Here is a 26,945-nt window from a genome sequence, read left to right as displayed (position 1 = left end):
TCAAAGGTCTAAACCACAAAAAATTTCCTTCGTTCTAAATTCTAAATGCTGGGAACAGCCCGCAGAGTCCTTCCCAGCCACATCCTGCTGGATGTTGGAATGTGGCCCTGTCTTGCGAAAGCAGACAGTACAGAAGCAGAACTGAGCAAAGGTAATCTCTAAAGGTTATCTGCAGTGTCTGTAACTCCTGGAGCTTCTGAGTCAGTGGGAATCCATCGCCCGTGGTCCTGGTCCACAGGCTCAGGAAAACTGCCTTAGCCTCCAGGTCTCCACCTGGAAGCGGAGATAACTACCCTATTGTTGAAGCAAGTTAGCAGAGTGCTGCAGCCAGAATAGCAGGGTTAAAATTCAAACAGCATGCCAAAACCGGTTTGGCTCAGTGGGTAGAGCGTCAGCCTGCGGACTGAAGGGTCCTGGGTTTGATTCTGGTCAGGGGCATGTACCTTGGTTGCGGGCACATCCCCGGTGCAGGAGGCAGCTGGTGGATGTTTCTCTCTCATCGATATTTCTAGCTCTCTATTGTTCTCCTTTCCTCTCTGTAAAAATCAATAAAATATATTTTAAAATAAAATAAAATTCAAACAGCAGTTTGTACCCAAGTATGGTTGCTCCCATACTTCAGGTGGCCAGCTGGGAAAGGACTGGGGCGGATGCTCCGCACCCACAGGAGGCAGCACCCCTGGGCCCTGAAAAAGTAGCATCCCCGTGAGGTTCTCTGGAGCGGAGCCGGCGGGCGGGTGCATCCAAGGAGGGATGTCCCCTCTGCTCTTTGCACCTAACGGTTCCGCTCTCCTGCGCGCCCGGGCCGGGCCAGGACTGCGCCTGCGCACTGTGGCCGGACTCGGGGCGGAAGGGAGACTCGGGGCGGAAGGGAGGCGCGCGGCTGTTTCCGCCCCGCACGCAGCTCCGCCTGCGGCCGCTGGAGGAAGGGCCGGGCGGGCGCAGGGGAGCGCGCCGGCGGCCCTGGCCCCGCGGGAGCGCGGCTGCGGCGCGCGGAGGAGTCGGGGTGACGGGTGGGCGGGCGGCCGCCTTCCCTGCGCCGCTGCCAGGCGCGGGGCCGCCACCCTCGGGGATGCGGGGGGCAGCGCGAGGCCCGCGGGGCCCGGAGCGGCGCGAGGCCGGCCGCGGACGGTAATGCCGCCGGGCGGACACTGGGGAGGGTCCTGCGGGCCCTTCGGGGTCGGAGGCAGCCGGCGCCCCGCATCCGGGCAACTGTCTCGGACCTGGGACCGGCAGGGTGGAGGGAGCGGGGCGGGTCAGGGACTGGCGGACCCGGCGCAGGTGCCTGCCTCCTGAGTGAACCCACCCGTGTGTCTCTCTCCAGCTCCACCCCCTTTGGCCCGGAACCAGCCTCCCAAAGGCTAAAAATACTGCCCGGAGGCCTCTGAGCAGAGTCCAGTCTGCTAAGTGGGGCAGGAGGCACCGGCCACAGCGCTCCCGGGCAGCCAGCGGCCTCTCTGCACGGAGCAGGCAAGTGGGGGGGCCTGTGGAGGGTGGGGGGGCAGCCGGCGGTCGCTGGTCGCCCCAAGTTAACCTTGCAATCCAATCCAGCCTGTCCACTCCCTCCCCAGGGTGGGGGATCCCCTCAGCATCCATCACTGCCGGCCTCCCAGGGGGTCCTCTACTTGCTGCCCAAGCGGAGCGTGCAAGCGACCTCCTGCGGCATCAGAACTAAACGGGGAAAGGGCGAGAGGACTCGGTCTGTGTGAGACACAGAAGCTGCTTGTTTTGAAATCCATTCTGTAATTTCAGGGAGAAAGAAGGCTTTCCTGTAAGCCTCTCTGGGTCTTTTAAATCCAAATAGATTAGTAGCTGTTTTATTCCTCTGGCACTAGACCCACGTGGTCACGGAGCCTGGGTGCCCGCCCGCTGCCTTCCCCCATCAGCTCTCTGGGGAGGCTGGCTGTTTGTCATCAGGAGGTTGCACGGTGACCTCTGGAGTCAGAGCTGGGAAGTTTGGTATCTCGCATGTTTGTTTTTTTATACTTGCCTCAGCCCTGGTGGAGAGAGATTCTGCTTCTCCCTAAGGGAAAGCTGCTCTCCTGAGGCAGGCGAGGCAAGACCAGCCTCGGCTAACAAGTCTGTGTCTCAGCAGAAAGAGTAAGATCCCGCTGGGGTGGGTGAGGGCGCACGCTCAGCGCTGGGACTCCCTGCTCCTTGCTCTTCTTGAGAGCTGGACCAACGAAGGTGTTTCTCTCTTTTGCGAGCATCCAGTTCCTGTGTAGAGGAGCTGGGGATTAAGAAACGAAAGAAAGAAAAGAGACCAGACACGGAGATAGAAAAAGCTGGGAGCCAGGTGGGATGCCGTCCTCTCTGATGGAGGGGACAGGGACCCAGAACCAGACAAAGCAAGTTTATTTTATTTTTATTTTTTAAATATATATTTTATTGATTTTTTTTTACAGAGAGGAAGGGAGAGAGAGAGAAAGCTAGAAACATCGATGAGAGAGAAACACCAATCAGCTGCCTCCTGCACACCCCCCACCGGGGATGTGCCCGCAACCAAGACACATGCCCCCGACCAGAATCGAACCCGGGACTTCTCAGTCTCCAGACCGACGCTCTTCCACTGAGCCAAACCAGCCTCGGCAGCAAGTTTATTTTATATTCTCCCAAATACCAGGGGGTTATTACCAGAACTTAGAATCAAAGGAGCTTATTTGCTATTCTTGAGTAGGCTCCAGCATTCCTGGGTGCTTGACTGGATTTTAAAAAATATATACCGTATATTTTATTGATTGTTTACAGAGAGGAAGAGAGAGAGATAGAAAGTTAGAAACATCAATCTGCTGCCTCCTGCACACCCCCGACTGGGGATTTGCCCGCAACCAAGGTACATGCCCTTGACCAGAATCAAACCTGGGATCCTTGAGTCCGCAGGCCGACGCTCTATCCACTGAGCCACACCGGTTAGGGCTTGATTGGATTTACATATCAAAGTCCCACTGCCTGGACCCCTGGGTAAAAGGTAAGAGTCAGTACTGATAACACATCTGCCTTTTTTGGTGAATGTGTATCTAAGTCACAGCTTTTGCCTGTCACCTCGGAATCACCTGACAATAACTTAAGGAAATGCCCGTAACAGTCTGCGTCTCAGCCAAGAGAGTAAGATCCTGCCGAAACCGGTTTGGCTCAGTGGATAGAGCATCAGCTTGGGGACTGCAGGGTCCCGGGTTCAATTCCGGTCAAGGGCATGTACCTTGGTTGCAGGCATATCCCCAGTAAGGGATGTGCAAGAGGCAGTTGATCGAGGACTCTCTCTCATCGATGTTTCTAACTCTCCGTCTCTCTCCCTTCCTCTCTGTACAAAATCAATAAAATATATTTAAAAAAAAAAAAAAAGAGAGAGAGAGAGAGAGAGAGAGTTAGATCCCCCAGGGTGAGCCGGGCAAACAGATGTCCCTTGGGAGCAGCTCTTGGGATCTCATCGGAGCATCGGGTGGCCAGATCCCCACAGGGATGTCGGCTGGGGGAGCTGAACAGGGCGCCCCTCCCGCCTGCAGGTGCGCGCGCGGAGGCCAGGATGAAGCTGAAGAAGCAGGTGACCGTGTGCGGGGCCGCCGTCTTCTGCGTGGCCGTCTTCTCGCTCTACCTCATGCTGGACCGCGTGCAGCACGACCCCAGCCGGCACCAGAACGGCGGGAACTTCCCCCGGGTGAGCACGCCCGCCCGGGGCCGGAGGTCCTCGCCAGCCCGGCCTCAGGGCGCAGCGCCCATCCGAGACGGGAACGTGCAGCCCAGGCAGGACGAGAACAATCCTTCCCCGGGGCAGCCTTTCTAGGAGGAGGCGGGGGCAATGGCACGATGGACTGCTGCTCTGTCTTAGGAGTTTTTTTTTGTTTGTTTGTTTTTAAATATATTTTATTGATTTTACACAGAGAGGAAGAAAGAGGGATAGAGAGTCAGAAACATCGATGAGAGAGAAACATCGACCAGCTGCCTCCCACACTCCCCCACCCCCACCCCACCCCGCACTGGACTGGAGATGTGCCCGCAACCAAGGTCCATGCCCTTGACCAGAATCGAACCTGGGACCCCTCAGTCCTCACTCAGGCTGACGCTCTGCCACTGAGCCAAATTGGTTTTGGCTGTCTTGAGACTTGTTTATTTTTATATATTTGTATTGATTTCAGAGAGGAAGGGAAAGAAAGAGAGAGAGAGAGAGAGAGAGAGAGAGAGAAACATCGATGATGAGAGAGAATCACAGATCGGCTCCCAGGCATATGCCCTTGGGCAGAATTGAACCCGGGAGCTTTCGCGAGCCGATGCTCTATCCACTGAGCCACACCGGCTAGGGCGGTCTTGGGGATTCTCGGCAGCTGTTGCTAACGGATGGCACTGCGCATTCCTACGGAGCCCCGATGCAGTCCTTGTGGGCACGTGATGGGCGTGTGAGGCGAAACCTCGGCCTCTTAAAGCTGGGGGGCGAGGGTGCTCCCCGCCCACGTGGATTGCAGTCCTCCCGGGCGTTTGCACCGCGCCCCTTCCCCGGCCGGGGCCCCAGCCGGGCGTCCGGAGGCGGAGCGTGACCGCGCTCTGCTCTCCCGGCAGAGCCAGATCTCTGTGCTGCAGAACCGCATCGAGCAGCTGGAGCAGCTGCTGGAGGAGAACCACGAGATCATCAGCCACATCAAGGAGTCGGTGCTGGAGCTGACGGCCAACGCCGCTGCCGCCGCTGCCGAGGGCGCGCCCGGCCTGCTGCCCTACCACACGGCCAACGGCTCCTGGGTGGTGCCGCCCGAGCCCCGGCCCAGCTTCTTCTCCGTCTCCCCGCAAGACTGCCAGTTTGCCCTGGGGGGCCGGGGCCCGAAGCCGGGGCTGCAGGTGAGAGCCGGAGGAGCCGGGGTGGGGTGGCGGGGTGGCGGGGACGGACGGACAGACGGACACACCCTCCGCGGCGCGAGGGGCCCCGCTGAGCCGGCCGGCGCCTGCCCCGCAGATGCAGGCCGTGGCGGAGGAGCTGCCCTTCGACAACGTGGACGGCGGCGTGTGGAAGCAGGGCTTCGACATCTCCTACGGCCCCCACGACTGGGACGCCGAGGACCTGCAGGTGTTCGTGGTGCCGCACTCCCACAACGACCCGGGTGAGGGCGGGCGCCCCCAGGTGGCGCGGGGCGGGGGGGGGGGTGGCTTATTTTTCAGAGAGGGAGAGGGACAGAGAGCCAGAAACATCCATCAGCCGCCTCCTGCACACCCCCCACCGGGGATGTGCCCGCAACCAAGGTACACGCCCTTGACCGCAATCGAACCCGGGACCCTTCAGTCCGAAGGCCGACGCTCTGTTCACTGAGCCAAACCGGTCTTGGCAACAGGCTTGCTTTAAAAAAAAAATGAAAATAACACACACACATATATATATATATGTATATATATATATATATATATATGTGTGTGTGTGTTATTTTCATTTTATATATATAAAATCAATATATATATTGATTTTATATATATAAAATGAAATTTTATATAAAAATTTATATAAAAATCAATATATATATATATATTGATTTATATATATATATATTGATTATATATATATATATATATATATATATAGATTGATTTTTTTACAGAGTAAGAGAGAGAGAGATAGAGAGTTAGAAACATTGATGAGAGAGAGAGAGAGAAACATCGATCAACTGCTCCTTGCACGCCCCCTACTGGGGATGTGCCCGCAACCAAGGTACATACATGCCCTTGACCGGAATCGAACCTGGGACCCTTCAGTTCTCAGGCCGACCCCGTATCCACTGAGCCAAATCAGGGCAGACTTGCTTTTTAAAAAATATTTTTTTACTGATATAAGAGAGGGAGAGAGAGTGGTGAGCAAGAATCATGGATCAGCTGCCTCCTGCACCCCCCCACACCGAGGATTGAGCCTGAAAAACCCGGGCCTGTGCCCTGAGCGGGAATCAGACCGTGACCTCCTGGTTCATAGGTGGACGCTCCACCACGGAGCCACGCGGGCCGGGCTCCGCGGGCTTTCTGGGGGCCGGGGGGACGGGGAGGCGGCGGAAGAGGGGGTGGCGTCCTCAGGGCGCCCCGTGTCTGTTGCTCGCTCCCCAGGCTGGATCAAGACTTTTGACAAGTACTACGCGGAGCAGACCCAGCACATCCTCAATAGCATGGTGACCAAGCTGCAGGAGGACCCGCGGCGGCGCTTCCTCTGGGCCGAGGTCTCCTTCTTCGCCAAGTGGTGGGACAACATCAGCGCCCAGAAGAAAGCCGCCGTGCGGAGGCCAGTGGCTGGCTGTGGGGAGCCGAGGGGGGGCCTGTCCTCTGGGCCCAGGAGGGGTGGGCAGTTTCCCTAAAGCTGTGGTCCCGCCGCCGTGGCAGGAGAGGCGAGGGGACGCATGGCGGGGGCGAGGCGTGAAGGTGAAAGGGCCCAGATGAGATGGGCGGGGCCTAGGTGAGGTGGGAGGGGCTGAGAATGAGATGGGAGGGGCTAAAATGAGGTGGGCCATGATGAAATGGGAGGGGCCGAGGTGAGGTAGGAGGGGCTGAGAATGAGGTGGGAGGGGCCGAGGTGAGGTGGGAGGGGCCTGGATGAGGTGGGCTGGCCCAGGTGAGATGGGAGGAAGGGGTTGTAGGGTCTCTGTGTGAGGAGAAGTCAGAGTTGTGTGAGCACAGGGAAGAGAAAGCCAGGAGCCAGGCCCCTGGACGCTCAGGTGGCGTCCATAGGTCAGCAGGACAGGGACAGCAGGGACATTGGCCAGCGGGAAAGACGGCCACGTCTGTCCCCTTGGTCCCAGGTTCGTGTGAGCTGGCTCAGTGAGGCCAGTGCGCTCAGGTCCCAGCCTGGGCAGATGCCCCCCACGCCCATGCCCACCCCGCACCCCACACCCCGCTGAGTGTGAGCCCTTCCCTGCAGGCTGGTGGGCAGCGGGCAGCTGGAGATCGCGACAGGAGGCTGGGTGATGCCCGACGAGGCCAACTCGCATTACTTCGCCCTGATCGACCAGCTCATTGAGGGCCACCAGTGGCTGGAGAAGAATCTCGGTGAGGCTGGGCCCGGAGGGCGGCCGGGGGCTCTGAGGTGCCGGGTTGGCAGATGGTGGTGCTCTGTGCGCTGATTCCCCCACCCAGGGCCAGGGTGCTGGCAGGAAGGGAGCCGGGCCAGGCCCGGGAGGCCGGCAGGGGGCGCTGAGGGCTCTGGCTTCCGTCCCCCTGCCCAGGGGTGACCCCACGCTCGGGCTGGGCCGTGGACCCCTTCGGCCACAGCCCCACCATGGCCTACCTGCTGCGCCGTGCCAACCTGACCAGCATGCTGATCCAGAGGGTGCACTACGCCATCAAGAAGCACTTCGCTGCCACCCACAGCCTGGAGTTCATGTGGAGGCAGAGCTGGGGTAAGGCCGGGGAGGGTGGGGGTGACAGTGGGAAGGGCAGGGGCCTCTGGATGGGGCCCCGGAGCCGCTCTGTCCCTCAGGGCAGGTGGGGGCCACGTTGAGCCGTGTGCCTCTGAGCCTGCCCTGTCCTCCCATTTTTTTTTAATCCTCCCCCGAAGATATTTTCCCATTGGTTTTCAGAGAGAATGGAAGAGAGGGGGGAAGACAGAGAGAAACATCGATGTGAGAGAAACACATCGATGGGTTGCCTCCTGCACGCGCCACCATCAGGGCCAGGGCCAGGGCGGAGCCTGCAGCCCAGGTACGTGCCATTCGACCGGAATCGAACCCACAGGCCGGCGCTCCAGCCACTGAGCCACACCGGCCAGGGCCCAGGCTCCCCTCCCTCGGGGGGGTGCCCCCGACGCCGCCGGCTGGGGGCTGGCTGACCGCCCGCCGTGTCCCCCGCAGACGCGGACTCGAGCACGGACATCCTCTGCCACATGATGCCCTTCTACAGCTACGACGTGCCCCACACCTGCGGCCCGGACCCCAAGATCTGCTGCCAGTTCGACTTCAAACGCCTGCCCGGCGGGCGCATCAACTGCCCATGGAAGGTGCCTCCCCGTGCCATCACGGAGGCCAACGTGGCCGAGAGGTACGGCCGCCCGCCCGCCCGCCCGCCCGGGCTCCGCTGCAGGGGGCTTCGCAGAGGGAGCAGGTGCGGGCGCTGAGTCTCCCCGGGGGAGTGGAGGGGCCCGCGTAGCCGTATTCCCTAAGTGAGCACGGCCCCCTTTGTCCTCACGATCTGTCAGAGCCCCGTGACTGCCTCGGAGGGAAATACTTCCCAGATTCACACAGTTCTTTCCAGCCTTCCCTTCGGCCCGACGTGACCTCAGGCAGCCGGGACCCTCCATGTCCCGGAACCCCCCTCAGAGGTGCGGGGGGAGCCGCCCAGCAGCCGCCAGCCCCTGAGAAAGCAGGCTCGTTCCCTCTGGGACCGGCACTGGGGACCCCGAGAACGTCCCTGTGGCTGACATGGCCCCCTGGGAGCGTGCAGGTTAAGAGGGATCAGAAACGGCCTCACGAATCCAGCAGGTTGGACTGGTTTTCGGGTTGCGGCCTCTGGTTTCCGCGATGTCCCTGGAGCGGTGGAAGCGCACGTGACCGGAGGGAGAGAAAGGGGCCCTTTGTTTCCAGATCCAAACACACAACCGGCCTCGGGCTGCGGAGGCAGGACTTTCCTTTTGTTATTTCTTTTAGTTAAAGAAAAATTATTATCGCCAAAGCCGGTGTGGCTCAGTGGATAGAGCGTCGGCCTGCGGACTGAAAGGTCCCGGGTTCGATTCTGGTCAAGGGCATGGACCTTGGTTGCGGGCACATCCCCAGTAGGGTGTGTGCAGGAGGCAGCTGATCGATGATTCTCTCTCAAAATTGATGTTTCTTTACTTTTTTTTCTTTTTTTTAAATATATTTTATTGATTTTTGTACAGAACAGAGAGGAAGGGAGAGAGATAGAGAGTTAGAAACATCAATGAAAGAGAGTCATCGATCAGCTGCCTCCTGCACACCCCCTACTGGGGATGTGCCCGCAACCAAGGTCCATGCCCTCGACCGGAATCGAACCCGGGGCCCTTCAGTCCCTAAGCCGACGCTCTATCCATTGAGCCAAACCGGTCCCGGCTGATGTTTCTTTTTTAAAATATATATATATTCGATATTTTATTTTATTTATTTATTTATTTTAAATATATTTTTATTGATTTTTTACAGAGAGGAAGGGAGAGGGATAGATAGCTAGAAACGTCGATGAGAGAGAAACATTGACCAGCTGCCTCCCACACACTCCCTCTACTGGGGATGTGCCGGCAACCAAGGTGCATGCCCTTGACCGGAATTGAACCAGGGACCCTTCAGTCCGCAGGCCGACGCTCTATCCACTGAGCCACACCGGTTTTGGCTGGTTAGGGCCTTGGGTGTGTTTGAAGGTGGATCACAGGGCAGGAGGACTGGTCTGTTGTGTGTGGGGGCAGGAGACGGAAGCCATCCCTGCAGCCCGGCCCAGGCCAGGCCTCTCTCTTCCGGTCAGCACCGCGGAGAGCGCCGGGCTCCAGGCCGGATCCCACCCCGGAGGCCCGAGGCCGGGCACCTGCTCAGCCTCCGGGCCCTCCCCGCAGGGCGGCGCTGCTCCTGGACCAGTACCGCAAGAAGTCCCGGCTCTTCCGCACCAACGTGCTGCTGGTGCCGCTGGGCGACGACTTCCGCTACGACAAGCCGCAGGAGTGGGACGCCCAGTTCCTCAACTACCAGCGGCTCTTCGACTTCCTCAACGGCCAGCCCGACCTGCACGTGCAGGTGGGCCTTTCCGTGCGGCCCCCCGTCCCCCACCCTCCCCCCGGGGCTTCGCTTCTCTCTCCTCTCTTTCTAAAGGTTCATTTTTTATTTACCTATTTATTGTGTTTTTTAAACCCTCACCCGAGGACGTTTATCCATCGGCTTTTAGAGAGAGTGGAAAGGAGAGGGAGGGAAACATCGATGCGAGAGGGACACCTCGGTGGGCTGCCTCCTGCTCGCACCCGGACCAGGGAGGGGGAACCTGCCACCGAGGTCCGGGCCCTTGACTGGAATTGAACCTGGGACCCTTCATTCCGCAGGCTGATGCTCTACCCACTGAGCCAAACAGGCTAGGGCCATACTTTGTTTGTTTTTTTTAATTACTTTTAATGTTAATTTTTTAAAATACATTTTTATTGATTTCAGAGAGGGAAGGGAGCCAGAGAGAGAGATAGAAACATCAATGATGAGAGAGAATCATGGATCGGCTGCCTCCTGCACACCCTCCACTGGGGATCGAGCCCACAACCTGGGCATGTGCCCTTGACCGGAATCGAACCCGAGACCATTCAGACCGCAGGCTGATGCTCTATCCACTGAGCAACCCGGCTAGGGCCGTATTTTTTATTTTTTTTAAGTAAACTTTTTATTGTTGATAGTGTAATAGATATTTCCCCTTTCCCCTTTTTTACTCCCATCCTCCCAACCCTTAACCCCCGCCCCTCAGGTCTTCCCCACCCCATTGCCCAGTCCATGGGCTCTGCATATAAGTATATAAGTTCTTTGGTTTGTCTCTTCTCGTCCCCCCAACCCCACATCGAGCTGTGTCAGGATGTCCGTGCCTCCTATTTTGTTGGTCAATTCATTCTGTTCATTCGATTGCACAGATGAGCGGTGTTTGTCTTTCTCATCTCCCAGAATTCCCAACCAGGCCCCCAGCCGGGGCGTGGGGCCAGAGGGCGCCCGGCAGGGACAGGGCCTGCGCCGGCGCCATGGCACTGAAGGGCGGCTTTTCGGGGTCCCCGCAGGCCCAGTTTGGCACCCTCTCGGACTACTTCGACGCCCTGTACAAGAGGACGCGGGTGGAGCCGGGGGCCCAGCCCCCGGGGTTCCCCGTGCTGAGCGGAGACTTCTTCTCCTACGCCGACCGCGAGGACCATTACTGGACCGGCTACTACACCTCCCGGCCCTTCTACAAGAGCCTGGACCGCGTCCTGGAGGCCCATCTGCGGTGCGCGGCGGGGAGGGGAGGAGGGGCCCTGAGGCCTGCGGGCGGGCGGGCGGGCGGGCGGACGGGCGGACGGGCGGACGGGCGGGCGGACGGATGGGCGGACGGGCGGGCGGACGGGCGGACGGGCGGGCGGACGGGCGGGCGGACGGGCGGACGGGCGGGCGGACGGGCGGACGGGCGGGTGGACGGACGGATGGTCGGACGGGCGGGCGGACGGATGGTCGGACGGGCGGGCGGACGGGCGGGCGGACGGACGGATGGTCGGACGGGCGGGCGGGCGGATGGGCGGGCGGACGGATGGGCGGGCGGACGGGTGGACGGACGGGCGGGCGGGCGGACGGGTGGACGGGCGGGCGGGCGGACGGGCGGACGGGCGGACGGGCGGATGGGCGGGCGGAAGGGCGGGCGGACGGATGGGTGGGTGGATGGGCGGGCGGACGGATGGTCGGACGGGCGGGCGGGCGGGCGGGCGGATGGGCAGACGGGCGGATGGGCGGGCGGGCGGATGGGTGGGCGGACTGGCGGGCGGGCGGATGGCAGACGGGCGGGCGGACGGACGGACGGTTGGGCGGACGGGCGGCGGGCGGCGGGCGGACGGGCGGACGGATGGTGGGCGGATGGTCGGGCGGGCGGGCGGACGGGCGGGCGGGCGGGCGGGCAGGCAGACGGATGGTCGGACGGGCGGGCGGGCGGGCGGGCGGGCGGGCGGGCGGACGGCGGATGGGCGGGCGGGCGGACGGTTGGGCGGGCGGGCGGACGGATGGGCGGGCGGGCGGACGGATGGGCGGGCGGGCGGGCGGATGGGCGGGCGGGCGGGCGGATGGGCGGGCGGGCAGACGGACGGGTGGGCGGATGGGTGGGCGGGCAGGCAGACGGATGGTCGGACGGGCGGGCGGGCGGGCGGACGGCGGATGGGCGGGCGGACGGACAGTTGGGCGGGCGGGCGGCGGGCGGGCGGACGGGTGGGCGGACGGGCGGGCGGATGGGCGGGCGGGCAGGCGGACGGATGGTCGGACGGGCTGGCGGGCGGGCGGGCGCTGACTCCCCTCTCTGCACAGCGGGGCGGAGATCCTCTACAGCCTGGCAGCCGCTCACGCCCGCCGCTCCGGCCTGGCCAGCCAGTACCCGCTCTCCAACTTCGCCCTCCTGACCGAGGCCCGGCGCACCCTGGGGCTCTTCCAGCACCACGACGCCATCACCGGCACCGCCAAGGAGGCCGTGGTGGTGGACTACGGCGTCAGGTGCGGCCCTGCCCCCCACGCCCCCAGAGAAAGGCCGTGCGGGCGCCCGTGGGCAGGCCGCCCGGAGCCGTGTCCCGCGGGCGCGTGGACAGCGTGTGAGGCCGTGTCCCCACGGTCCCTCTCGCCCCCCAGGCTGCTGCGCTCCCTGGTCAGCCTGAAGCAGGTCATCGTCAACGCCGCCCACTACCTGGTGCTGGGGGACAAGGAGGCCTACCGCTTCGACCCCGAGGCGCCCTTCCTGCAGACGGTGAGTCCGCCCTGCCCTGCTCGGCCCCAAGGCAGGGCGTGCGGGTCTGTCCCCCTTCCCTGCCCTGTCCGGGGGCGAGTGCAGCTGCACACGGGTGGGGAGGCGGCAGGATGCTGCCTCAGGCCGAGCCCCCTGATGGCTGTTCCCTGCCCATCATTTTTTAAATACATCATTTTATTGATTTCAAAGAGGAAGGGAGAGGGAGAGAGAGAGAAACATCCATGATGAGGGAGAATCATGGATCGGCTGAATCATGGATCGGCTGCCTCCTGCACGCCCCCCTTCTGGGGATCGAGCCCGCAGCCCGGGCATGTGCCCTCGACTGGGAATCGAACCTGGGACCCTTCAGTCCACAGGCTGACGCTCTGTCCATTGGGCCACACCAGCTAGGGCCTTCCCACCGTTTAATTCCAGGATGACACCCGCTTAAACCATGACGCCCTGCCGGAGCCCACACTGATCCAGCTGGACGCCTCGCCCAGGTGAGCCGGCCCAGGCTGTGCCCAGGGCAGAGCCGCTCCCTGACCCCCCACCCCCACCCCACCACCGCCCCCACAGCTGCCCCGGGCGCAGAGGCCTGCTGGCAGCTCCCCTTCCGCCCGCAGGTACGTGGTCCTCTTCAACCCGCTGGACCAGGAGCGGCTCAGCGTGGTGACCCTGCTGGTCAGCTCGCCCCGGGTGCGCGTCCTGTCGGACGAGGGCCAGCCCCTGGCCGTGCAGCTCAGCCCGCACTGGAGGTCCGCCACCGACGTGGTCCCCGAGGTCTACCAGGTGACCCAGCCCTCCTGGCCTCCGCCCGCCTCCCTCCGCCCTCCCCCGGGGTGGGGCCGGGCCCTGGGGGCAGGGATTGCCCAGAGGAAGGCGAGGTCTGGACTAGCCCTGGAGAGAGGGTGGCTTTGTGTTGCCTGTCACTCGTTCTTTCAGAAAGAGATTCTTTGTTGTTGTTGTTTTTATTTATTTGTTTTAAATAGCAATATTTACTTTTTTTATTTTTATTGATTTCAGAGAGGGAGAGAGAGAGAGAAACATCAATGATGCCCTGACTGGTTTGGCTCAGTGGATAGAGCGTCGGCCTGCGGACTCAAGGGTCCCAGGTTCGATTCTGGTCAAGGGTATGGACCTTGGTTGCGGGCACATCCCCAGTGGGGGGGCGTGCGGGAGGCAGCTGATCAGTATTTCTATCTCCTCCGTGTTTCTAACTACCCTTCTGCCTTCCTCTCTGTAAGAAATCGATAAAACATATTTTTTAAAAAAGAAAAAGAAACATCAATGATGAGAGAGAATCATGAATCGGCTGCCTCCTGCATGCCCCCTTCAGGGGATTGTGCCCGCAATCCGGAAATGAGCCCTGACCGGGAACCAAACCCGGGACCCTTCAGTCTGCAGGCCAATGCTCTATCCACTGAACCAAACTGGCCAGGGCTCAGCAAACCTCAGCTTTGGGGTTTGCCACTTCGTAGTTTTTCCAGTGTCATTTGAGATTCGTAGCAGTCTGACGGGGACAGTAACACCACCCCCCCCTTGCGGAGGAGGGACGGAGGCCCCAGGACCCGAACCCAGGCCTGCGCCCCCACTGACGCCGGCTGTGCCTTTCCCCCCCCCGCCCCCCCCCCCCCCCCCCCCCCCCCGTGCCGTAGGTGTCTGTGCCCGTCCGCCTGCCGGCGCTGGGCCTGGGCGTGCTGCAGCTGCAGGCCGGCCTGGATGCCCACCGCACGCTGCCCTCCTCCGTGCGGGTCTACCTGCAGGGCCGCAAGCTGGCCGTCAGCCGGCCCGAGGCCTGCCCCCTGCGCGTCAGCGACTCGGGCCCTGGCGACTTCGCCCTCAGCAACCGCTACCTGCAGGCGCGGTTCTCGGGCCCCAGCGGGCTCCTCAAGGTGTGGCCCGGCGGGGGCGGGGCCGGGGCCGGGGGCTCGCGGGAGGGTCCGCCCTCCCAGGGGGCAGGCCTGACATGCCGGCGTGGGGCCAGGGGTCAGGGCTGTGTTTCTCGGCAGAGCGTCCGGAGGGCGGACGAGGAGCGGGAGCAGCGCGTGGACATGCAGTTCCTGGTCTACGGCACCCGCACGTCCAAGGACAAGAGCGGCGCCTACCTCTTCCTGCCTGACGGCGAGGCCCAGGTACCCGGGGGCGGGGCCGCCTGGCTGCCTCTGGGAGGTGGGGGGAGGTAAGGGGGTGGCCCAGCTCAGCAGGGTCTCAGGTCACTACCCCTCCCCGGCGGGCCCTGGGCTGGTCCCCCCCGCTTTGCTCTGTGCCGGGCTCAGTGCCACCCGCTCGCTCGTTGCCAGCCCTACGTCCCCAAGGAGCCCCCCGTGCTGCGCGTCACCGAGGGCCCCTTCTTCTCGGAGGTGGCGGCCTTCTACGAGCACGTCCACCAGGTGGTCCGGCTCTACAACCTGCCAGGTGCGCCCGCGGGGGGGGGGGGGGGGAGGGGGAAGGGGAGGGGGGGAGGAGGAAGGGGAGGAAGAGGGGGAGGAGGGAGAGGAGGGGGGGAGGAAGAGGAGGAAGAAGGGGAGTGGGAGAGAGAGGAGGGGGGGAAGGGGGGGAGGAGGGAGAGGAGGAAGAAGGGGAGTGGGAGAGAGAGGAGGGGGGGAAGGGGGGGAGGAGGGAGAGGAGGAAGAAGGGGAGTGGGAGAGAGAGGAGGGGGGCGGGGGGGGAGGAGAAGGAAGAGGGGGAGGAGGAAGGAGGCGTGGGCCTGGGGCTGTGACACTCACTTCCTCCTGCGGGGGGCGTGGGGGGGGGCGCAGAAAGGTCATCCAGGGAGAGATGGCCCGGGTGGCACCGCCCGCCCAGCTGCCTCCCGCCTCGCTCGGCCTCACACGCTCCCTCTGTCCGGGCAGGCGTGGAGGGGCTGTCGCTGGACGTGTCCTCGCTGGTGGACATCCGGGACTACGTCAACAAGGAGCTGGCGCTGCGCATCCAGACCGACATCGACAGCCAGGGCGCCTTCTTCACCGACCTCAACGGCTTCCAGGTGACGCCGGGCCCGGGGGTGAGGTCAGGGGTGTCCCCGGTGGAGAAGGGGAGCCAGGCGAGAGGCCAGGGACCCCCCAGACTGGGGTCCCCGGGCCCCGCCGGGCCTGGTGCCCTGACCGCTGGCCGTGCCCACAGGTGCAGCCGCGGCGGTACCTGCGGAAGCTGCCCCTGCAGGCCAACTTCTACCCCATGCCCGTCATGGCCTACATCCAGGACGCCCGGGACCGGCTCACGCTGCACACGGCCCAGGCCCTGGGCGTCTCCAGCCTCGGCGACGGTGAGTGGGAGCAGGAGCCGCATGGGGGCGAGGGCGGGAAAGGAAGCACACCCTGCCCCAGAGCCTCTCCGCTCTGTAGTCCCCCCTCCCCTTCCAGTTCGCACCCCCCCCACCCCCGTCCTGTCCCCCATTTGCTAGGGGTGAGCCATTACAGCTGCCAGTCACAGGCGCCTCTGTCACCCCCCCCCCCAATGGAGGCACCCCTCAAGAGCCATCAGAATATCGAACAGTGATTCTTTTTTTAAAGAAAAAAAAAATTGTCCTAACCAGTTTGGCTCAGTGGATAGAGCGTCGGTCTGCAGACACGAGGGTCCTGGGTTCGATTCTGGTTAAGGGCATGTACTTCCCCAGTAGGGGCTGTGCAGGAGGCAGCTGATTGATGTTTCTCTCTTATCAATGTTTCTAACTCTATCCCTCTCCCTTCTTCTCTGTAAAAAAATCAAAACATATTTAAAAAGAAGAAAAAAAGAAGAAAAAAATTTTAATTGATGTCAGAGAAGAAGGGAGAGGGAGAGAGAGAAACATCAGTGATAAGACAGAAGCGTGGATCAGCTGCCTCCTGCACACCTCCTGCTCAGAATCGAGCTGCAACCGGGCATGTGCCCTGACCGGGAATCGAACCTGGGACTTCTTGGTCCATGGAATGGCGTTCAATCCACTGAGCCACCACAGCCGGGCTGAACGTGGCTTCTCAGCCCGGGTGTGCAGTCCCCTCCGGCCGGGGATGGGAGAGGGACCGTTGGGAAGGGCATTGGTGTTGGAATGAATTATTTAGCAAAGGAGAAAAAGACGTACCGTCTTCCTGCTCATGGTCATTAAAAAATGAGAATGATACTTTTTTTTTTAAGATATATTTTATTAATTTTGTACAGAGAGGAAGGGAGAGAGATAGTCAGAAACATGGATAAGAGAGAAACATTGATCAGCTGCCTCCTGCACATCCCCCACTGGGAATGTGCCCACAACCAAAGTGCATGCCCTTGACCGGAATCGAACCTGGGACCCGATTCTCCAGGTTTGACACTGGCCGACACTCCATCCACTGAGCCAAACTGGTTAGGGCTGTTTCACTTATTTATTTTTATTCATTTGAGAGGGGGAAAGGGGAGAGAGAAAGAGATAAAAACAAACAAATAGTAATTCTTTCTATCACTTATTTGTGCACTCTTCGATTGATTCTTGTCTGCGCCCTGACTGGGGATTGAGCCCACAGCCTGGGCACGTTGAGGTGATGCTCTGAACAGCTGTCCAGCCAGGGCCCAAGAAATGGCTGTTCTATATGCCGGGAGGCCGTTTCAGGCTTTCTGGCCACCTTTCTGTGATTGCCTGGGGAAGACTGCAGGACCTCCCACATCAGAACCGGGGCTGGGAGGGGGGAGAGGCGGAGGGCCGTGTGTGTGTGTGTGTGTGTGTGTGTGTGTGTGTGAAAACCCTCTAGAGTAGGGGTGTCGAACTCAATCAGAGAAGGGGCCAAAATCTAAAATCCAGCCTAAATCGCGGGCCGAATGGTTTACTGAACAGTCATAAACTGTCATTGTGATGGAAACGCAGCGGAGTGCAGTGATGACAGCGTGGTGCGGGCCACAGTGTCTCTCAGTGTCTCTCAGAGAGCGAGCGAGCCCAGGCCACCTCTGCCGTCTCTGTTCCCCTGGGCAACCCGAGGACCCCTCCTCCCAGCCTCTGCCTGGCTGTCCTCCCGCTGCCCTCCTGCCCGGGAGACACGGGGCCGGGCTGAGGTCTGCCAGGCCTCGACTCCGGTGCCCTCCTCTGCGAGGCCAGCCCTTCAGGGACACCCCCCCGCCCCTCCCAGCTCCACTCCCAGGGCCTCTCCCCCTCCCAGTGACTCGGCTTCCGGCCACCCCCACCCCCGCCCCCGCCCCGGCTCCCCCGGCCCCTGAGGTCACTGTCTGCGGGGACTCGCCGTGCGCCCCGCAGGCCAGCTGGAGGTGATCCTGGACCGGCGGCTGATGCAGGACGACAACCGCGGCCTGGGCCAGGGGCTCAAGGACAACAAGCGGACCCGCAACCGCTTCCGCCTCCTCCTGGAGCGCCGCGCCCTGGGCAGCGGGGTGAGGGCCGTTTGTGTTTCATTCTCTTATTTGTTTGTTTGTTTGTTTGTTTGTTTTATGCGCTTTTTATTTATTCCAGAGAGGGAGAGGGGGAGAGACACATCAATCGTGAGGGAGAATTACTGAACGGCTGCCTCCTGCACGCCCCACCCTGGGGATCCAGCCCGCAACCCGGGCCTGTGCCCCGACCGGGAATCGAACCCTGGCCTCCTGGGTCCTAGGTCAGTGCTCACCCACTGAGCCACCCTGGCCGGGCAAGGAGCCCTTTCCCAGTGGTGTGCGGTGGGAAGTGGCCCTGGAGCCGGACCCCTGTATCCAGACCCATCAGGGAAGCTCTCTCCAGAGGAACTGGCCTGGTTGTATTTCTTTTTTTTTTTTTTTTTTTTTTAATATATATTTTATTTATTTATTTTTACAAAGAGGAAGGGAGAGGGATAGAGAGTTAGAAACATCCATGAGAGAGAACCATCGATCAGCTGCCTATTGCACACCCCCTACTGGAGATGTGCCTGCACCCAAGGTACATGCCCTTAACCGGAATCGAACCCGGGACCCTTCAGTCCACAGGCCGACACTCTATCCACTGAGCCAAACTGGTTTTGGCTGGCCTGGTTGTATTTCATCCTCACCGTCCCCCTCCCCCTGGCTCTGTCCCCTCACCTGCATCTCGGGCCCGTCTTGCAGGTGCCAGACGGCCGCTCCACCAGCTACCCGTCCCTCCTCAGCCACCTGACCTCCGTGTACCTCAACGCCCCGGTGCTCGCCCTGCCCGTGGCCACGCGGCAGCCCCCAGCGCCCCGCCTGCGCCCCTTCCAGCCTCTGGCTTCCTCGCTGCCCTGTGACTTCCACCTGCTCAACCTGCGCACGCTCCAGGCCGAGGTGAGGATCCGCCCAGCCTGCACCTCCGGGACCAATCCGGCCTGTCCTCACCCAGCTCCTCTGTCCCAGCACCGCCTTCAGGCAGAGGTGCTGCTGCACCTGTGAGCCCCGGGGAGCAGCTGTGAGCTCCCGGGGAGCACCTGTGTGTGAGCCCCAGGGAGCACCTGTGAGCCCGGGGAGCCCCTGTGAGCCCTGGGGAGCCCCTGTGAGCCCCCGGGAGCATCTGTGAGCCCAGGGAGCCCCTGTGAGCCCGGGGAGCCCCTGTGAGCCCCCGGGAGCATCTGTGAGCCCGGGGAGCCCCTGTGAGCCCGGGGAGCCCCTGTGAGCCCCCGGGAGCATCTGTGAGCCCGAGGAGCCCCTGTGAGCCCCCGGGAGCATCTGTGAGCCCCCGGGAGCATCTGTGAGCTCCTGGGGAGCCCCTGTGAGCCTGGGGACCCCCTGTGAGCCCGGGAGAGCCCCTGTGAGCCTGGGGAGCCCCTGTGAGCCCCGGGGAGCCCCTGTGAGCCCGGGGAGCTCCTGTGAGCCCCCGGGGAGCCCCTGTGAGCCCGGGGAGCACCTGTGAGCCCCCGGGGAGCATCTGTGAGCCCCCGGGAGCATCTGTGAGCCCCCGGGGAGCCCCTGTGAGCCCGGGAAGCACCTGTGAACCCCCGGGGAGCATCTGTGAGCCCGGGGAGCCCCTGTGAGCCCCCGGGAGCACCTGTGAGCCCGGGGAGCACCTGTGTGTGAGCCCCAGGGAGCACCTGTGAGCCCCCGGGAGCACCTGTGAGCCCCCGTGACCCCCCGGGAGCACCTGTGAGCCCCCAGGAGCACCTGTGGGTGAGCTCGGGGAGCACCTGCGAGCTCGGGGAGCACCTGCCTCACTGCCTGGTGCTGTCTGTCACCAGGATGAGCCCTCCTTGCCCTCGGCAGAAGCCGCACTCATCCTGCACCGCAAAGGCTTCGACTGCAGCCTTGAGGCCAAGAACTTGGGCTTCAACTGCACCACAAGCCAAGGCAAAGTGAGCGGGGCCCCGGCGTGGGAGGGGGCCGAGGAGAGGAGGCGGGGGGGGGGGTGAGGCTGCAGTGAGGTCAGGCAGGGGTCAGCGGGGGGCGGGGGCAGGGGTCACTGGGTATTTTAGAAAAGTGGAAGCTGCTAACATTTGTTTTCAAAGCTACGGAGGCCCGGTGGGGCAAGTTCTAGACGAGAACAACTGTTCTAGCTGGACCACTGCTCACGCGTAGGGATGTCCGTCTGACACAGAAATTAAAAACCAGCAGCACCGCGGCCGGTGCGGCTCAGCGGACAGAGCGCCGCCTGCGGGCCGAAGGGTCCCTCCCGGCTCAGTTCCGGATATCTGATCGCAGGCTCCTCCCCAGCTCGGACCCTGTTCTGGGCTCATGCAGGAGGCAATCCATTGATGTGTTTTTCTCACATTGATGTTTCTGTCTTTCCCTTTCTTTTCTATTCTCCCTTAAAAAAAAAAAAAATCAATAGAAGAGGATTAACAAAAAACAAACACACAAAAAAAACCCCAAACCATCAAACTGTATTTGTTGTTTGAGCCGGCACCCACAAATGCCTCAGAAGAGGACAGACGTGGCCCCTGCCCCCCGAGAGCTCCCCGCAGTGGTCCCGACCTCAGGCCCAAGGTCAGGCTCGGGCTGAGCACGCCCCGGTGAGCCCGAGCCTGAGTACGCGGGCACGGCGCCGCCGGCGGGCACAGCGGGCCTTGGAGGAAGGGCCGTCCCCCTGGCGGGTCAGCACCCAGCGCCCTCTCTCTCCCCCCCTCTCCGCACAGGTGGCCCTGGGGAGCCTCTTCCACGGCCTGGACGTGGGCTTCCTGCAGCCGACCTCGCTGACGCTGCTGTACCCGCTGGCCGCGCCCTCCAACAGCACGGACGTGTCCCTGGAGCCCATGGAGGTGGCCACCTTCCGCCTCCGCCTGGGCTAGGGCTCCGTGGCCGGAGGGGGAGCCGTCTTCAGAGCCGCCGCCACCGCCGGCATCAGCTGGGGCGGACCAGCCGCACCGGGCCCGTCCCGGTCGGCCTCTCAGAACTGACGGACTGAGCCCGGCCCGGCTTCCTGTGTGCCGGGCGGCCAGGGCAGACGCCGGTGAGCCCCGGGAGAGAAGGCCCTGGTCAGAACGGGCAGGACCTGCCCCGGCTTTGGGGTGAATGGCCGCCCCATAAGGCACCGGCTCAAGCGCCCATCCTTTTCCCGAAATGGGATGGAGGAGGATCAGGAGAGGTGGGGGGACTGGAGGGCTCACCTCCAGCCTCGGTCGCTGGTCCTGGGGGATCCTGTGGTCGTGTAGGGACTGTGTCCCGGGGTGACGAGCAGGAGCAGAGGGGTGCTGGGAGGAGGGGGTGGGGCCCGGAGCTGGCAGCGGGTGGAGGAGCAGGAGGACTCCTGCTTCCTGTGAGGGCTCCGCTCTGAGTGCTCCCTGCCCGCACGCCCTGGCCAGGGGCTGCAGCGTGGTGGAAGGTGCAGAATCCCCAGCTCAGACGGGGTGCCTGGTCTGAGTGTGATCTGGGGAATGGTGGCCAGGGCCTGGGGGCTCTCCCCACTGGGGATTCCTCTCTGGTTCCTGTCCTCTGCACACCACGGTCCCCGCCAGCCCCTTCCTGCCCCTTCCAGCCATGGGGGTTGTGACTCGGTGCGTCTCCGGGAGAATCGGGGTCCTGGCCCAGGGACCAGGGACATGTGGGTGACGGGGGCCCCGTGGCTGCTCAGCAGCCTTCCCCTCAGCTTCGATCAATAGAGAGCCTTTTGTGATAGTCTCTATAGACGCTGAAACGGCATTTGGCAGAATTTACAATCTCTCCCTTATTAAAACTCTTCAGATTAGAAAGAGACGGGTTTCTCTGGGCAAAGGTCTCTGAGAAACCAACAGGTTATGGCATCCTAAAGGGGCCGACTCCGGGCGTTCCGGTTCAAGCCGGAAACTGGCCGAGGGCTCCCGTTACTGGGGAAGTCCCTGCCCGGCTGACCCCGCGGCAGGCAGACGGCGGAGAAGAGAAAGTGGCAGTTGTCCTTGGCAGACGATAGGAGGGCCGGCCTGTAAAATCTGAGTGTGTCCGTGGAAGGCCCACTAGCAGCTTCCTGTAAGCTGACCCAAATGACACACATCCATTTCCCGTATAGATTCTGGCTCTCTCCACCCAGCCCGTTCGTTCATGCTGTCCCCGTGATTTGGGTACTTTTTGGAATGTGGCAGGCTCTAAAGTTCATTTGGAAGAGTAAATGTGTGAGAGTACGAAGCGAATCTGAGTCCTGATGAGTCTGGGGGGCGGGGGGGGGCTCCGTGCTGGGGTGGGGGTGGGGGGGCAGCCGGCACGTGTCCTTGGGGATTCCCCAAAGGACGCTCAACGCGTGTCGCCTGGAGTGGGAGCCGCGAATGGACGGGACACACACACACACACACACACACACACACACACACACATGCGCAGACCGGATATTTGGGGATTTAGGATAAAAGGGGTATTTTAATAAAGTTAAACTATAAAATTCCTGAAGAAAATACAGGATCTTTTCAAACCTCTGCTATGGAAAGGCCCGTTATAAACATGACAGGAAACCTAAGAGGGTCATAATCATAAGGGAAATGATATAATGAGGGGAAAGAAAGATTTTACCACGAAATATCCAGGGTTTCTGTATGACGGAAGATATCAGGGTTAAAATGCAAAGGACAGGTTTGGGAGACAATATTTGCCCTAGCCTGTTTGGCTCAGTGGATAGAGCATCAGCCTGCAGACCAAAGGGTCCCGGGTTCGATTCCGGTCAAGGGCACGTACCTCGGTTGCAGGCTCCTCCCCGGCCCCGGTCTTGGTCAGGGCTCATGCAGGGGGCAACCAATCAATGTGTTTCTCTCACATGAATGTTTCTCTCTGTCTTTCCCTTTCTCTTGCATTCTCCCTAAAAATCAGTGGGAAAATACCCTCAGGTGGGGATTAACAAAATAAATAAATGGGTGAGTACCATTATTTTAGGGGAAAGCTTGCTGTGGGGCCCTTACAGAGAGCCACTGGGCCTGCTAAGCTGCTGCCTGAAGTTTTGGGGAGACAGCAGAGTTCTTCAGGCCACCTGAAAGGTCCCGGGTTCGATTCCCGTCAAGGGCATGTATCTCTATTGCGGGCACATCCCCAGTGGGGGGTGTGCAAGAGGCAGCTGATGGATGATTCTCTCTCATTGATGTTTCTAACTATCTCTCTCCTTTCCTCTCTGTAAAAAATCAACAAAATATATTTAAAAAAACAAACAAACAAAAAAAAAACCCACACACACAACAATCCTCAATCTCTAAAAGGTACTGCACCTGGCACTGCCTTACGAGGTAAGAGGATTACACTGAACTTGTGAACTTGATCGGTTTTTCAGGGACTGTCCGGAAACTCATTTCCTTCTTGTTAATCCTCGCCAGAGGTTATATTTCCCTCCATTGATTTTCTTTTTTTTAATCCTCACCCAAGGATATTTTTCCATTAAATTTTTTTTAAGAGGGAGTGGGGGTGGGAGAGAAATTGTGATGGAAGAGAGCCACAATAATTGCTTGCCTCTCACACAAGGGATTAAACCTGCTATTTTTAAAAAATTTAATCAATTTTTTCCATTGATTTTTAGATTGGAAGAGACAGACACCAATATGAAAGAGACATATCAGTCCTGGCTCAGTGGATAGAGCATCAGCCTGCGGACGGAAGGGTCCCAGGTTCGATTCCCAATCAGGGGCACATGCCCCAGGTTGTGGGCTCGATCCCCAGTAGGGGGCGTGCAGGAGGCAGCCGACCAGTGATTCTCTCTCATCATGGATGTTTCCCTCTCCCTTCCTCTCTGAGATCAATAAAAAAATATTTTTTTAAAAAGAAGGAGAAATATCAATTGGTTGCCTCCAGCATACCCCTTCCCCGCCCCCTCATCCTCCCAAATCAGGGCTGGGAGCCTGCAACCAGGGCATGGAATGGAAACTGGCACCCTTCAACCAGCCAGGGCGAACCTGCCATTCTTGAACGGAATCGAACCCAGGATCCTCCTGGAGGCGGATCAAGGCTCTAACCACGGCAAAACTAATTTCCTTTTAAAGTCATCATTTTGTTGCCCTTTGTCTTTCCCCCCTCCCCCCCTGCGGAGTGCACTGGGCCTGCTTTGGGCAGAAAGAAGTGGCTGTGAGCTAAGGGCCCCCCAAGTGCACCCTTCCCAAGGGGCTCATAAACTTCAGCGGCTCCTTAGACCCCAAAACTCCTCGTGCGATAGGCCCGCCCCCCAACGCACTTGCCACTCACAGCGCCGCAGCCGCCAGGTCCCGCCCACCCGGGCTAGGTGGGAGGGGCCGCTTCCGGAGCAACCGTAGCTTAGCAACCAGGTGACAGGCTGCGACGCGGGCCTATCCTGTGGCTGGGCCGGAGCTTGGAGCAAGCCGGCGGGCAATCGCCTTTCCCAAGGAGGACGACTCCCATTCATGGAGCATCCGTCAGGCTCCTTCAAACACGTCGCGCTATGGAGCCCTGGGAGTTCACCGCCCGCCTTTCTCAGCGATAGGAAACGGGGCTGAGGTGAAGGCCCTCGACCCGAGGGACCTGGCTCAGGGCGGGAATCCCACCTGCGGGTTCGTCCTTCCAGCGTCTCGAGAAGGAGCAGCAGCTCAGACTTGACCGGAAATGCTTTATTTTCCAAAAACGACTTTGAAACGAGCGTCCATCTAAGCCCAAGTTCCCCGGGGGGACCAGAGGTCCCACTTCTGCAGAAATGGCCAACAGACCCAAGGCCTGCAGGGCAGTGGATGCATCCGACGTGGACGGGGTGCGGCCGACCCCCACCATCCAGGCTCAGTTTACTTGGCAGGAGAACCCTCAGGGTGAGAAAGGGCAAATGTTTTTGGGGCCGCTGGGCTCGAGAAGGCGCCCAAAGGCTGGAGAATGAGTCCAATGAGGCTGGAATCTGCGATGCCGGCTCCGGGCTCCGGGCTCCGGGCTGCGGGCTGCGGGCTGCGGGCTGCGCTCACAGGGCCAGCCCCCGCTCCCTGAACAGCTGCTTCAGCGCCTCTTCCAGCTGCGGGTTCGTGCCCTGAAGCCCCTTCACCACCTGTGCCGCCCACTCGAAGTATTCCTGGACCCGGTGCTCCGACCAGCCTGCAAGTGAACGGACAGAGAACGGCTCGTGCAACGGACAGAAAACGGACTCGAGCAACGGACAGAAAACAGACTCGTGCAACAGACAGAGAAAGGCTCGTGCAACGGACAGAAAACGGCTCGTGCAACGGACAGAGAACGGCTCGTGCAATGGCTCTGCCCACTTCCTGGAGGGCTCGGTGGCGGGCCTTGTCCTGAAATTCCCCCTGGGGCCCAGCTCCTCTGCGTTTTTGCCCGATGCAAGCAGATCAGTGTGGGGCCTCGTTTAGGGAAATGGACCAGAACGCCCAGGAGGCTGTCCCCTCCTCCTCACACCCCCCCCCCTCAGGGGGACGGAGCCACCTGGGCCTCCAGAAGATGGGCCCTCCCTGTCCCCTCCGAGCAGGTGAGGGGAAGGGAGGGGACAGGCTCCTACCCGTCGGGGTGCAGCGGTTCAAGTCCCTCAGGTTGTACAGCTTGTCCGCCAGCTTCACCAGCTTGGCCCCGGGGCTGCTGTGGGGGGCGTGCTCCACCTGCAGCCGCTTCCTCTCGGGCTTGGGCAGCGTCTTGTCGTCCGTCACCTCCTCCACCAGCCGCCGCACCCGCGCCCCGAAGCGCAGCTCCAGCTCGTCCAGGGTGGTGTCCGTGTCCTCCACCGTGTCATGGAGCAGGGCGGCCTGGGGACAGGCCCCCGCTCAGCCCTGCGGCGCCGGCCGGGGCCGGGGTGTGTGCCCAGGGCTGAATGGGGGGGCGGAGGGTTTACCTGTAACACCGCAATGTCAGTGATCCCCGCCTCGTGGGTCAGGATCCGAGCCACCCCTGCCGGGCAAAGCAGGAAATCAGACCGGATAAGGGGGGTGCGGGGGGGGGGTCCCAGCCCGCGGGTGCTGCTGGGGTTTTCTGGAGCCAGAGGAGGCCCCTCACTCACGGGGTGTCCTCGGACCTGTCCTGCACTGAGTGTCCATCGTGCACAGGGAACAGCCATGCACACCCACACCCACACCCCAGATTGTTGGAGGTGTCACCACCCCCAATGTGTGGTGCAGAGTGGGTGCTCCATGAGGTGCACGATCCCACTCACCCCGTCCCCTCCCACCCCCCGCGCCGCCGAGGTTCCTCCCGGGGCTGCGCGCCCACCGATGGGGTGGTTGATGTATGGGGTCCCTTCGGGGTCCATCCGCCGCTGCCTCCGGTGCTTGTGAGCCGCGAAGTCGGCGGCTTCCAGCAGCTGCGCCACCTCCGAGCCCATCGCGCCGGTGGGGCCAGTGGCTGGGGGTTCCGAGAGAGAAGCTGACCGAGCGCCACAGCGCCCCCTGGCGCCGCGGAGGCCGCGGGGATGGCGGAATGTCGTTCAGAAGACGTCCTTTTGGGGGTGCCGCTCCCGTGGGGTTGTGGGGGGCCGGGGGTGGGCAGCCCCCGGTTCAAGAACACGTCCTGGGGCTCTGAGGCCACCCAGTGTGCGGATTCCAGGGCTGGAAGGCACAGGCGGCTGTGACGGAGGCGGCAGGGCAGTTAGGCCTAACCAACCTCAAGGTCAGAGCCAGCTTTTCCCAGGAGGGACTTGTGACCCCGCCAGGAAGACAGTCTCCAACTTATCCATGCTCTGGAAAATTCCCAAAGCGCTCTAAAAATAACTCTCCCTGCAGGGCCGGGCCTGGTTGCTATGGGCACGGACCAGAAGACCGACCTTCTAGAAATGGGAGCCTTTGCTGGGAGCCCTGCTGAGATTCAGGCTCCCAGCCAGCAGTGATAACTGTCTTTCTTTTCTTTAAAAAAAATATATATATTTCTTTATTGGTTTCAGAGAGGAAGGGAGAGGGAGAGAGAGATAGAACCATCAATGATGAGAGAGAATCATTGATTGGCTGCCTTCTGCACGGCCCCTACTGGGGATGGTGCCCACAACCCAGGCCTGTGCCCTTGGCCAGAATCGAACCGGGGACCCTTCAGTTCGCAGGCTGACACTCTATCCATTGAGCTAAACCAGCCAGGGCTCTTTTTTTTTTTTTTTTTTTTTTCTTTTTTTCTTTTTAAGTTAGTGATTAACATTGGAGTTAGTTGCTGATTTGTTAAAAAATATATTTTTATTTTTATTGATTTCAGAGAGGAAGAGAAAGGAAGAGAGAGATAAAAACATCCATGATGAGAGAGAATCATTGATAGGCTGCCTCCTGCACGCCCCCCCTTCAGGGGATTCGGTCTGCAACCCAGGGCATGTGCCCTTGACCGGGAATGGAACCGTGACCTCCTGGTTCCCAGGTGGACGCTCAATCACTGAG

The 26,945-nt window shown here is 61.0% G+C and overlaps 2 protein-coding genes across 5 annotated transcripts; one reads left to right on the top strand and one right to left on the bottom strand.

Annotated features, from left to right (window-relative positions):
• Window positions 1-922: 922 nt before the first annotated feature.
• MAN2A2 (mannosidase alpha class 2A member 2) lies at window positions 923-21,816 on the top strand. Of its 4 annotated transcripts, none has more exons than XM_045573455.1 (24): window positions 923-1,131; window positions 1,325-1,470; window positions 3,504-3,655; window positions 4,552-4,824; window positions 4,940-5,084; window positions 6,067-6,238; window positions 6,872-6,999; window positions 7,176-7,349; window positions 7,800-7,986; window positions 9,506-9,683; window positions 10,691-10,893; window positions 11,952-12,134; window positions 12,267-12,381; window positions 12,796-12,863; window positions 12,987-13,152; window positions 14,019-14,255; window positions 14,373-14,495; window positions 14,664-14,778; window positions 15,216-15,349; window positions 15,487-15,628; window positions 17,564-17,703; window positions 18,382-18,576; window positions 19,461-19,574; window positions 20,355-21,816. In XM_045573455.1, the coding sequence occupies exons 3-24, from the start codon at window positions 3,524-3,526 to the stop codon at window positions 20,505-20,507; spliced, it is 3,477 nt and encodes a 1,158-aa protein (XP_045429411.1). In that variant the 5' UTR covers window positions 923-1,131; window positions 1,325-1,470; window positions 3,504-3,523; the 3' UTR covers window positions 20,508-21,816. The 4 variants fall into 4 exon arrangements, with proteins under 4 accessions (XP_045429411.1, XP_045429409.1, XP_045429408.1 ...); XM_045573453.1 differs by having other exon boundaries at window positions 14,349-14,495; window positions 17,564-17,697; XM_045573452.1 differs by having other exon boundaries at window positions 14,349-14,495.
• Window positions 21,817-24,200: 2,384 nt separating this feature from the next.
• HDDC3 (HD domain containing 3) lies at window positions 24,201-25,960 on the bottom strand. The gene is made up of 4 exons (XM_036415572.2): window positions 25,804-25,960; window positions 25,430-25,485; window positions 25,103-25,343; window positions 24,201-24,687 (listed from the first exon to the last, which is right to left on the bottom strand). Exons 1-4 carry the CDS (start codon window positions 25,913-25,915, stop codon window positions 24,557-24,559), a joined length of 540 nt encoding a protein of 179 aa, XP_036271465.1. The 5' UTR covers window positions 25,916-25,960; the 3' UTR covers window positions 24,201-24,556.
• Window positions 25,961-26,945: the final 985 nt, after the last annotated feature.

Source organism: Pipistrellus kuhlii, unplaced genomic scaffold (genome assembly GCF_014108245.1).
Source record: "Pipistrellus kuhlii isolate mPipKuh1 unplaced genomic scaffold, mPipKuh1.p scaffold_m20_p_50, whole genome shotgun sequence".
NCBI lineage: Eukaryota > Metazoa > Chordata > Mammalia > Chiroptera > Vespertilionidae > Pipistrellus > Pipistrellus kuhlii.
Note: the sequence above shows the minus strand (reverse complement) of the source record. Positions and strands in the feature narration are given on the sequence as shown.